This window comes from Pipistrellus hanaki (assembly GCF_964339955.1).
Source record: "Pipistrellus hanaki genome assembly, chromosome: 3".
NCBI classification, from domain to species: domain Eukaryota; kingdom Metazoa; phylum Chordata; class Mammalia; order Chiroptera; family Vespertilionidae; genus Pipistrellus; species Pipistrellus hanaki.
Genome location: NC_140505.1, coordinates 172,482,477 through 172,494,900, shown reverse-complemented (window position 1 = coordinate 172,494,900; position 12,424 = coordinate 172,482,477). Strand labels below are relative to the sequence as shown.

Below are 12,424 nucleotides of genomic sequence, written 5' to 3'. Positions count from 1 at the left end.
CATTTAATCTTAAAGAGTCTGTACCTCTCTAGTTCAGGTGTTCTTTGAACACTTGACTTGTCCTCTTCCTCCCAAAAGAGAATCAATCACTCATTATTTTCCCACATGTATGTGTACACTCCACTAAACCCACAAAATTGAAATGATTATTTATAAATATATCCTTTCTTCGACCATGCATGAATTTTATGACTTCTCTGTATCTCCACTGCCTAGCACACAGTGGATACTCAACAAATGTTTATTAACAGACTAAAAATGAGAATGAAAACTAAAACTGGAAAACAGAAAATAAAAATGGTGATCTGATAAATAGACATGTATGAAAACCTGTGATAGAAGTTCTTACCTAGTTGGGATACTTCATCAATGGAAATTTTCTGATAGTATTAATAACAAAAGTAACCAAAGGAGATCACCAATAGTCAAAAAAATCCGATTTTAGGAAGGAATTCAGGGGTTCTGTTCCCCTAAGGCAGTGGTTCTCATGCCCTTGCCTGGGAATCAAATCCAAGACCCTTTGGTCTGTGGCCAAAGGCTCTAATCATTGAGCCAAACTGGACAGGCAATTTTTTTTTACATCTTGTATGACTGTGGTATATTGTAACAATTGCTCAACCAGTATTGATAAAATGCCCTGTTTATAATGGCATTGATTTGTTTTATCGATAATGTGGGTTTTGGCAGATTTTTTTTTTTAATATATTTTATTGATTTTGTACAGAGAGGAAGGGAGAGAGATAAGAGAGCTAGAAACATCGATGAGAGAGAGTCATCGATCAGCTGCCTCTTGCACACCCCTACTGGGGATATGCCCGCAACCAAGGCACATGCCCCTACCGGCATCGAACCCTGGTCCCCTCAGTCCCCAAGCCGACGCTCTATCCATTGAGCCAAACCGGTTTCGGTGGTTTTGTTTGTTTTTATTTTTGCAACCATTCTAATGCAATGACCCTTTAATACAGTTCCTCATATTGTGGTGACCCCCAACCATAAAATTATTTTCATTGCTACTTCGTAACTGTAATTTTGCTACTGTTAATGAATTGTAATGTAAATATCTGTAGTTTTCCGATGGTCTTAGGCTCTACAGCAGCAGTGACCCTTATGGTTGGGGGTCACTACAACATGAGGAACTGTATTAAAGGGTCGCGGCAGTAGAAAGGTTGAGAATCACTGCTCTAAGAGCATTTTTGTTGCTATAATAATGGGGAGGAACTCTACTATTATTTAGTTCACTGGGGCCTGTAATGTCAAACATTCTGCAATGCAAGGGCCAGTCTCACATAGGGATAGTGGGCCTCCCCCTCCCCCTTTAAATACATTTTATTGATTTACAGAGAGAGGGATAGAGTTAGAAACATCGAGAGAACCATCAATCAGCTGCCTCTTGCACACCCCCTACTGGGGATGTGCCCGCAACCAAGGTACATGCCCTTGGCTGGAATTGAACCTGGGACCTTTCGGTTCCCAGGCCGACACTCTATCCACTGAACCAAACCGGTTTCGGCAATAGTGCCCCTTTTGAGACACAATGGAGATGCCCCATCAAATCTCAAGTCCAATATTATATCATAGTTTTGTTATCCATTTGATAAAAATTCAGCTGTCAAAGCAAAACAAAAATGTTTACAGAGGAAAGACTAAAGATGATATAATTGAGTGTAGGCCCCAGAGAAAATGAATAGGTGTGAAACTGAGGATTTCCCTAAGCCTATCCCAGTGGGAACACCTCCAACACCCATCAGGATTACTGATGTTTAAAATCAACCCCTATGTAATTGACTACTTACCACATTAAGCTGTATTATTCCTTGGAAAATCAAGTTAATATTAGTATTTTACTTATAGTATTTCAACAGAAAAAGATTATTCTAAAGAATATTATTATTTCTTTCATTTCAGCTGGGAAGAAGACTTGTCTGTCGTTCAAAACCTATAACTGGTAACAAACGTCAACTACGTTTAGTCAGAGATACAAGAGCAAAATCAATAGAAGAAGAGTATTTTTTCACTTGAATTAGAAAGCAGTAAGGCCAAAGTGTTTTAAGCATATTTTAAAGATTCTGGTTTACAGTAACCAAAATATTCTCCCCCATATGCTTGCCTAATCAATGTGATGAAGACATGCCCCTGTCCCAAAGGTTATAGGATTGGAAATGGGGAGTTACTTTCTTTTGTTGAAGGCTTTTTATTATCTATTGCCTACGTATTATTCTAAATATTATACACCTATACTTTGATTTGTCTGAGTTGGGGATACACATCCGAAGTTATTTTATTGATGTAACTATCCGAGTAATGATCATTAAACTGCAATAGTGGCATCCTCTGACAAAATAAGACTTTGAGGTTATGTCTCAGAACATAACTGTGACTGGTTTTTAATTCGTATTAAGTACTGTTCAGAAAATTAATCCTCTTAAATGAACAAACCTATCTTCAACCTAAATGTTAGTTCATAATTTCTGTTGTGCTGTATATCCACAATCATTTTAATTTTAATTGATGTTTCATTTTAGCTATATGTGTATACTGTTTAAGTGTACACTGTTATTTATCTATTACTAAGTAAAATAATATATATTAACGCTAAGAAAATAGTTCACTGTATACATGTAAAAAATGGCTCAAAAAAACTTTAAAAGAAGCAATTGCATTTGAAAGGTCTCAGTTAATATATAATTACAAGAAAAGGGCTGAAATTCACCTTCATAAACGTTTATAAAGCATATAAGTAATTCTCCCTTTTAGAAAAAAATAACAACACTGGACTTACGAAAGAAAACCAACTTGAATGAAACTGAGTAGCCTTTAAAGCCTTTCTTCTGTAAATAATTTTTCAACATTGAGTTTTGCATGTAAATGTCTGAATATATTTAAAATGAATAGTTCACAAGTCAAGTTGAAAAAACAAATTTTTATTGTCTAGAAATATATATAAAAAAAATTTTCCAACAAAAGATGCTATTCTCTCATTTCTCCATCTTCTTCCTCTTCTTCAACACCCCTGATATAAAGGACATTATTACATCTGTAAACAGAAACACAGTCCATTTTGTTGTTCCAACTGGAAACCATGTAATATCTGATTTACAATTACTAGATATTTTTCATTACAAAAATACTGAATGCTAAATTTATAACGTAGCATTTTTTCCTTTCTCTTTTTAAAGTTTTACCACTGATTTTTTTACAAAACAAATGGCACTTATTTTCTCACCATGTGATTGTTATAAAATTATATCTTTATGCTCTTCCAAAGGGAATGACTAGAATTTGATGGTGTAAAGTTAGTTCTAGAAAATGAGTATAACTAAAAATCCTAGCAGCAGCCAGACCCAACTAAAATTAAAAAATCAAACTTTTAATTAAAACCACTAAAAAAAGTTACAGCTTAAAATAGAAAGTCTAATATTAGTACTAGAAAAATCTTAAGGACGAATAGCTTCAAAATACTTAAATCTTTGACTAGTTTAACAATTTCATACTCTAGAAGTCTAGTTGTAGAATAATATGGTAAATTAATAGTGATTTTAAAAAGTAATTCTGAAACTGAGGCACTAAATTAGTTTTTTAAAATAGGTTATTTCTAACGTTCACCAAGTAATTCCTTACATATACTACTACTGTTTTGTTACCTTATTAAAACTTCACCCAGGTGTCCAGACAAGGCTCCATCTATGTATTCTTCTGTGTTTGCAAGCTTTAAAAAAAAGAAAATATATTAATAGTATAGAAGGAAAATAGTTAAGACACACCTAATACTGGTGAGACAACTTATTAACCAAGACCTTTTTATATCAACTCATATTTATCTATAATTAATATTAGTCTTCTATTACTATTGTAGTATTTATGGTTTCATATAAATATTTGGTAAAGTTTACACTAATGTATGTACAATATGTAGTAAAAATTGTTTCAACATAGTTTTGTTTTTTGTTTTTTTTAAATCTCACAGTTGTACAGTATTTCTTTCTAGTAGACATTAGAATTAACATGTCAAGGAAGGAAATCTCCCAAATTATGAATACCGGTAAGTTGACTAAAGTTTTCCAAAGCAGAAATTAACTTCTCTTGGAATAATAACTTTATAGTGTAGTATCGTATTGAGGAATCCAATGGACCTACAAAAGTTATGGCTAAAATACTTTCATATTAGTCATCAATCAAACCAAACACTTAACGAGTTTAAAATTAATTGCTAATAAACAGGAAAACATGTTCTTAAAAGGAGGTTAAACAACAGAGTAACCTTATAAGCTTCCAGTTATAAAGGTCTCACTAGGATATAATCTATAGCACAGGGAATATAGTCAATATCACAATAACTTTGTACAGAGACAGATGCTTACTAGATTCCTCATGATCACTCTGCAAGGTGTATATACATGCACATTCTATATAATAAAAAGGTAACTTGCAAATTGACCATCACTTCAACACACAAGATGGCCACCCCCATGTGGACACAAGATGGCTGCCATGTTATGGCTAGCAGGGGAGGGCAATTATGGGCGATCAGGACTGAAGGGGAGGGCAGTAAGTGGTGACCGGGCTAGCAGAGGAGGGCAGTTGGGGGTGACCAGGCCTGCAAGGGAAGGTAGTTGGGGACAACCAGGCCAGCAGGGAGGGGCAGTAAGGGTGACCAGGTCTACAGGGAGGGCAGCTAGGGGCAACCAAGAGGCGGGCCTGGCCTTGCTGTGTGCTTGCCACCCCGGCAGGGCTGAGGGGACTGAACACTGCCATCTTGTGGCTATGGGTGCTACTATCTTTGAGGGCGTGGCAGTCAATTAGTATATTCCCTTATTGGCTATGAGCACTGCCATCTTTGAGACCATATGAGTCAATTAGCATATTCTCCATTTATTAAATAGGAATATACACACACACACAAACACACATCCTATCTAATAAGAGTAACATGTAAATTGACTATCACACACACAAGCTGCTGCCCCCATATGGTCAAAGATGGCCGCTCCATGTGGACACAAGATGTCTGGCAGGAAGGGCAGTTGTGGGTGACCAGGATAGCAGGAGAGGGCAGTTGGGAGGGACCAAGCCTGCAGGGGAGGAGAGCTAGGGGCAACCAGGCCTGCAGGGGAGGGAAATTGGGGGTGACCAGCCCGGCAGAGGAGGGCAGCTAGGGATGACCAGGCTGGCAAGGGAGGGCAATTAGGGGTTACCAGGCCAGCAGGTGAGGGCAATTAGGGGTTACCAGGCCTGCAGGGGAGAGCAGTTAGGAGGACCAGGCTGGCAGTTTGGTGTAGATCAGGGTGGCAGGGGAGTGGTTAGGGGGTTATCAAGCTGGAAAGCAGAAGCAGTTAGGGGCAATCAGGAAGGCAGGTGAGTGGTTGGAAGTCAGCAGTCCTGGATTGTGAGAGGGATGTCCAAGTTTAAGCGGGCATTTGGACATCCCTTGAAAGCTTAAAGGGTCTCAAATTGGAGAATCTGCCCCCGGTGGTCGGTGTGTGTCACAGCGACTGTTCGAATGGAAGCAATTAGTATATTAGGCATATATGTAATTCCATAACATAAAATTCACTCTTAAAGTATACAAGTCAGTGGTTTTACCTATATTCATAAAACTGTATGTATAACCATCACCATTAAGTATGGAACATTTTCAGCACAAAAGATATGCTCTTTAGATTTTTTATGGCCTTGGTAAATGATTACTGTTTAGGGAGTTTTCCAGGCCAAACAATGCTCTATATTAGGGGTGTCGAACTCAATCAGAGAAGGGGCCAAAATCTAAAATCCAGCCTAAATCGCGGGCCGAATGGTTTACTGAACAGTCATAAACTGACAATGTCATAAACTGACAGCGGAGTGCAGTGATGACAGCGCGGTGCGGGCCACATTGCAAGGCCTGGCGGGCTGGATTTGGCCCGCGGGCCTTGTGTTTGACACATGTGCTCTATATAAATTATGGGGACATGAGCATCTTTTGTTCAGGTAGAAAATAATATGGCTGTTCCTCAAGAAATTAAACCAAGAATTACTGTATGATTCAGCAATTACATTTCTGATATATATAACTAAAAATAGAAACTGAAGCAGATATTTGTATAGCCGTGTTCACTGCAACAGTCATACTAGTCAAAATGGGGAAGTAATCCAAATGACCAATAGAAGAATGGATTAAAATGCAGAGTATACATATAATGAAATATTACTTCCATAAAAAGAAATTCTGAAATATGCTACACCGTGAATGAGCTTTAAAAATATGCTATAAGTCAAAAGGACAAATATTGTAGGATTCCATTTATATGAGGTATCGTTAATAGAGAGAAAAAAGAATAGTATTTACCAAGGGACTAGAGACAACAGAAATGGGGAATTATTGTATTTCTTAATGGGTCTGGAATTTCACTTTGGGATTGAGTTATACACTCGCAAATGGTGAAAGTGGCACATTTTATCACAATTTTTAAAAAGTTCACAGAAATATTCACAGAAACTAGTGTAACAGACATGCAGTCAATTGATCAATTTATTTGGCTAATGTCATTTCCTTCAAGAAATTCTTTTAGGGAATTACTCTGATGTTATGCTTTCAGCATTCAGAATTTGCCCTAACTGGTTTGCCCAGTGGATAGAGCATCAGCCTGTGGACTGAAGGGTCCCAGGTTCGATCAGTAAAGGGCACATGCCAGGGTTGTGTGCTCGATCCCCAGAAGGGGCATGCAGGAGGCAGCCAATCAATGATTCTCTCATCATTGATGTTTCCATCTCTCTCCTCCTCTTCCCTTCCTCTCTGAAATAAAAAAATATGTTTTTAAAAAGTAAGAATTTCACTTGAAAAATTTTTTGCAGAGTTAAGTGCAGAGAGAAGGTGTTTTTTTCCCCCTGCAAATTTGTATTTTCCCCTTCTGGCAACAGGAATCAAATGTTCGAGCTCTTCTTACTTTTAAAAACTTAGGGTCAAATCTGTGGCTGTATTTTGGTTTAACATGTCTCATTCGCAGCTTATCACATCCTCCCTGATCTTGACTTTTCCCTCCGAATTTTTGCGTTACCAATTTAATTAACTGCATTCTCATAAGTCACACTAAACCTTAGAGGAGTAAGGTGAAGAAAGAGAGATGCTATTTAATGATTTTTATAATTCTTTAGCTTACCTGCATGTTCATATAGCCATCTACAGATACCAGGTAGCCTTTGTACTCCATTCCCCACTTAAGTTTCACCATCACTGGCTTTCCTGTTAATCCATTGAGGAAAGGTTTGGGATTGAGGGGCAAACTCTGCACAAAGAACAAAAAAAGAACTCAATTATTTTCCAGAGCTCCGTGCCCACCACCTACTCTGTTACCGAATCAACCATGTTTATGGTATCACTTTTATTTGTTCACGACCACCAAAAATATTTAAATACCCAGGTAGCCAATTTCCTCTTCAACCATCAAAATGTATACAAATATTATTTCCTGAATAGCTATTAAACATCACTTACTGTTCCAGGTTACAAAGAGACAAAGACAGTTAAAAAAAAAAAATGCAGGTGACAGTCCCTGTCCTCCAGATGCTCACAGTGGGAGGAAGAGCAAAACACATACAAATAAACTACTGCAAGGTTGTAAGAGGAGATATGCTATGGACAAGGGTACCAACCCCATCCGGTGTTAAGAGAGAGGGGAAGGTTGCCTGAAATAAGCAATGCTTCCATTTTAAAGGATGAGATAAATTCCCAGGGGGAAAACAGCTGTCGTAGGCAGAGGAGACCACCTATTGAACAGGAGGGAAGAATGAAGCAACAAACAATTCAGTCCTGTCAGACTCCCAGTATGCGACTCCAGGGCGAAGCAGAGGCACCTGACAGTCTTTTGCTTGAATTGTAGAAACGAGGACTGGGTCTCACTTGACTTCAGTGCCTCTTAACGTTTATTCAGCAAAGCAGTAGTATCCCTAGTAATCACACACTTTTTTCCTTCATCTGCTCACCCATCAGCCCAAAGCAGCAAGAAGCTTAGCGACTAAACTACCCTTTTAAAAAAGAACATTCAGAGTTATCTTAGGGCAGGGGACTGCTGCAATAAATTCCCAATGAGTCTCCGGTTTTCACTCTTGTCTTCCTTCAACTTATTGTCCACACAGCAACTGTTATTTTTTTTATATCATATTTCTGCTTAAAACGCTTTCATGGCTGCCCACTGCAGCTGGGAGTAGAATCCAGACGTCCTAATGTGGCCTGAGAGGTCTTGCCTGAGGCTAAAACGCATAACCACTATTCATGCAAGAAACTGTGGTTTCTGTGCATTCCTCCAAGGGGCCGGTGCCTTATGTCGGGGCCTCAGGGCCCAACAATGCTCATGTTTCCTGAGATTGGAACCCTCTCCCTCCAGCTCTTTTAGGGGCTGGGTTTCCTATCATTCAGGTTTCAGGTTAAAATCCCTCCCCTCCCAGGGATGCTACCCCTGGCCACTCTTCTTAGGTACCTACCATCGAGTCCCCTCCCGGCAACCTGTTTGCTTCCTCCTCAGCACTGATTATTCGTAATTATATATCTCTGTTGTTATTTGATTCATGTCTGTCTCCCAATCCCGAGAGGAATTAACCCAGACAGAGTTCGGCATCCGTAAGTACTTTTCACCTTATAGTCCTACTGCCTAGCACAGCATCTGGCAGGTAGCATGCACTCGGTAAAATATTTGTTCAACGAACACACGAATGCTCCAAAGCCTGGGCTCGTGTTCAGAGCGCGGCGGCGCGGCGTCTCCCACCATGAATGGGAGCGGGCTTTCATTTCAAAGTGGGCCGTGAGAACCCTCTTCGTCCTCACCTGGACCGTGCGGTCCAGGCCAGCAAGGATGCCTCAGGCTCAGATTCAGAACGAGGCCGGGAGGAAGGGCGCAGGGGGGCACTCCCGGGCGGCGGAGGGGGCGCGCGCCTCGGGCCCCGCCGCACCAAGAAAGGGCTGCCGGCCGCCTGCGCGGCGCCTCGCGCGGATGAATGGGAAAAGGCGCGAACCAACCACCCGGCCCGGCGGCGCCGGGCACCCGCGCGCTCCCTCCGTCTCTCTCCGGAGACTCCATCCTTCCTCTCCCTCCTTACCATCGCGACCACGAGCAAATGCTGCAGGCTACTCGCCGCCGACCCGGCTCTAGTCCGTCCCTTAGCCTGGAGCGCGCCTACCCGAGCTCCGACCACGAGAAATGGCCGCCCAAAAGCAGCGTGACCTTTCACCTCCGCCTGCTGCTCTGCCGCTCCTCTGATTGGACGCAAAGAGGTACGTGCTGATTGGAGGAGAGGGTGAGCAGGGTATCCTAGCAACCAGCGATGCCGCGCGCGTCGGATCCTTCCGCGCCGGCCTTTGGGGTGCCTTCGCCATGCGAGACTGCCACGATCGTGAGGCCGGCGGGGTTTCTGGTCCGCTCGCCAGCCTCGAGGTGCCGTGCACCCCAGGGGTGCGCCCGAGACTTCTCGCCAACCTGGCTGGCGGAGGTTCCCTTTTGTCCCTTTGCGCCCGAAGAACGAGCTCGGGGCTCTCGAGTTTCTTCCTCGCTTTCCTTCAGGTTCTGTGATTTGGGGGCTCCTCTGCCATCGTCCCCCTTTCTCCCTGACTGTTCACCATTCTGTAATGCTCATTTCGACCCCCGTAAAAAAAAAAAAAAAAAAAAAAAAAAAAAAAAAAAAAAAAAAAAAAAAAAAAAGTGGGAGAAGCAAGACCAAGGGAAGTGAAACGCACCCAGGAAAGTCAAGTACAGAGTATATTTCAGATGAGGTCCTATCGGGTCTAGAAATAGGGTGCGGTGGACCCCCTGTCCATCTGTTTGTTTGTTTTTTTGCATTGCCAGCAGAAGCCTGGTGCGGCCTTTTTTGGTGTAGAATATTTATAAATCAAGGACGTGGGGGATCTTTACACTATTATCCTTGAGCGTGTAATGGAGTCATTGGTCAGAATTTCGCTTGTTTTTCCCCAGTTCAGACTTTCAGCTCGCTCAGATCTGAAATGCCTAATGCAGTTCTTGGAGAATACACACCTTTTAGTAGTACTGCTTTTGGTTTTGTTCTTGCAGCACTAAGGAGATGAACTTGGGCTTTCAGTTTAAATGCTATGTATTGAGGCCTTGCGGAGAAGTGGGGAAGACGGAGGCAGCCTGAACTAGATTCATCGCCTGAGGACAGGGACGGGCAGTTTCTTAACTTCCTCCTAAGGCTGTGTTTCCACAGCTGTGCGTGGCTTGATGGACTAGCCACAGCTTCGTGGGGATTAAATAATTAATGAGAAGAGGTTAGGACTGTGGTTGGCCATGTAAGGGTAACTATAATTTTAATGTCCCTGCAGATGTTGGAGAATGCTGACAAAATACAGCATTTTTTGGTATAGTTTATGCCAAAGAGTTGGAATTATTTACCCCAAAGTTCAGTGGGTTTTTCCCCTTAGTTCCAGAATCATTTAAATAGATAGTTAGCTTTTGTACAGACTTGGCGCTCCTCCCATGTGCCAGGCTCCTTCACAATTGTTATAATGGAAATTCTACTACACAGACCTAGTTAGTAGTTACAGCCCCATTTCTGAGATGAGAAAGAAGCTGAGCAGGTAACTTGTGCAGGGCCAAGCTGGGTTTCAACCTGGAAATTCTTTACTTTTTCTACTTTATGAAGCTCACTTTCAAAAGCTCAATATATACTTTAGAAGTCTTATTTAGAACTTTTTTTAAAAAATCATTGAATTTATTGGGGTGACATTGGTTAATAAAATTATATAGGTTTCAATTGCTCTATAATACATCATCTGTGTATTCACCACCCCAAGTCAAGTCTCCTTATGTCACCATTTATCCCCCCCTTTACTCCTTTCTACCTCTCCCACTCCCTTTCCTCTGGTAATCACCATACTGTTGTCTGTGTCTATAAGGGTGTTGTTATTTTTTTATTTTTTTTGGGGGGGGGTGATTGTTTGTTTGCTTAATCCCTTTACCTTTTATACCCAGTCCTCTAATCCCCCTCCCCTCTGACAGTTGTCAGTCTGCTCTCTGTATCGATGAGTCTGTTTCTATTTTGTTAGTTTGTTTTGTTCATTAGATTTCACATATAAGTGAAGTCACATGGTACTTGTAGAAGACTTACTTTTTAGATATACTTTAGGAGACTTATTTTTTAGTTGTTATTTCAGTGAAGGGAAACAAAACATTACTGTAATCTATATTAAAATAGTTGTGTTTAAAGTTGGTTTTTCTCCTTATGTTAAATATTAATCTCATGTGGATCCTAAAGCAAATGAAATCTGAAACATTATTGGAGGCAAAAAAAATAACAAAACTGAGATGTCCTACTTCAGGCACATAACGAAAGGCAGGGTTCTTCAGAAAAGACAATAATGCTGGGAAAAATAGAAGGCAGCAAGAAAAGAAGAAGACCAAATATAAGATGGGTTGACTCCATAAAAGATGCCAGAGCTGAGTGGTTATTGAGGAGAGGACATCATGGAATGGCCAAGAGTCATAGGTTTATTCACACTAAGTCCTAGCAATGATCAGGCTATGCTAATTGTAGCTGCTGCAATTCTGAAAACAAAACATTTTAAACATTACACTTGGTACTATATAATTGGTCAAGTCCCTAGACCTCTCCAGGCCTTACTTTTGCACTAGTCAAATTAAGGGATTGAAACAGATTATTTTAAGGGCCTTTCTAGCTTCAATATACTATTACCTGAGGCCCAATGCATGAAATTCGTGCACGGGGCTCAGCCCCCACTGCCACCATGGCTTCATTAAGAAGGATGTCCCAAAGCATATTATACTTTTATTATTATAGATTCTCTGATTTTTTATTTTAATATATTTTATTTATTTTTTTCAGAGAGGAAGGGAGAGGGATAGAGGGTTAGAAATATTGATCAGCTGCCTCCTGCATACCCCCTACTGGGGAAGTGCCCACAACCAAGGTACATGCCCTTGACTGGAATCGAACCTGGGGTCCTTCAGTCTGCAGGCGAAAGCTCTATCCACTGAGCCAAACCAGTTAGGGCTCTTTGATATTTGCAATTAATAACTGGAAAAAAATATTAAAATAAAGAATATCACTTCCATTGTAACTATGCTTTGAATTATAGATTAGTTATAATTATCAATTAGTTACTTTTCAGTTTGGACAACAATAAGTTTCTTGTAGATTAAACCTTCCAGTTTTCCATGTATGTTGAGAACACTAGGCAGTAAAATATAATTATTTTAAAAACATACAGTGTAAAGTGAGATTTTGCAGTGATGTTGTTAACACCTGTAGCTTGATTCTCAAAGTACAGTAGAGCAATTAAAAATGTGATAAATTAAGAAGGAACACTAGCCGGAACCAGTTTGGCTCAATGGATAGAGCGTCGGCTTGGGGACTGAAGGGTCCCGGGTTCGATTCCGGTCAAGGGCATGTACCTTGGTTGCGGGCATATCCCCAGTAGGGGGTGTGC

The 12,424-nt window shown here is 40.7% G+C and overlaps 2 protein-coding genes across 2 annotated transcripts in view; one reads left to right on the top strand and one right to left on the bottom strand.

The window, feature by feature from the left end:
• CCDC38 (coiled-coil domain containing 38) overlaps positions 1-2,525 on the top strand; it is a gene marked incomplete at its 5' end in the record, with an annotated part of 31,352 nt that extends 28,827 nt beyond the window's left edge. The window contains one exon of the mRNA XM_084876228.1: positions 1,906-2,525. Coding sequence (XP_084732354.1) covers positions 1,906-2,019 — 114 coding nt within the window. The 3' untranslated portion in view covers positions 2,020-2,525. The remainder of the gene's footprint in view (positions 1-1,905) is intronic.
• Positions 2,526-2,900: 375 nt separating this feature from the next.
• On the bottom strand, positions 2,901-9,308 carry SNRPF (small nuclear ribonucleoprotein polypeptide F). Its single transcript, XM_084878497.1, has 4 exons — positions 9,067-9,308; positions 7,134-7,259; positions 3,642-3,706; positions 2,901-3,034 (listed from the first exon to the last, which is right to left on the bottom strand). Exons 1-4 carry the CDS (start codon positions 9,067-9,069, stop codon positions 2,968-2,970), a joined length of 261 nt encoding a protein of 86 aa, XP_084734623.1. The 5' UTR covers positions 9,070-9,308; the 3' UTR covers positions 2,901-2,967.
• Positions 9,309-12,424: the final 3,116 nt, after the last annotated feature.

Excerpts from the sequence above, each read along its gene's own strand:
- SNRPF (XM_084878497.1), bottom strand. Across the intron at positions 3,707-7,133 it reads ATGGCTATATGAACATGCAG|CTTGCAAACACAGAAGAATA; the intron begins GTAAGCTAAAGA and ends TTTTTTTTAAAG. Across the intron at positions 3,035-3,641 it reads CTGGGTGAAGTTTTAATAAG|ATGTAATAATGTCCTTTATA; the intron begins GTAACAAAACAG and ends TTCTGTTTACAG.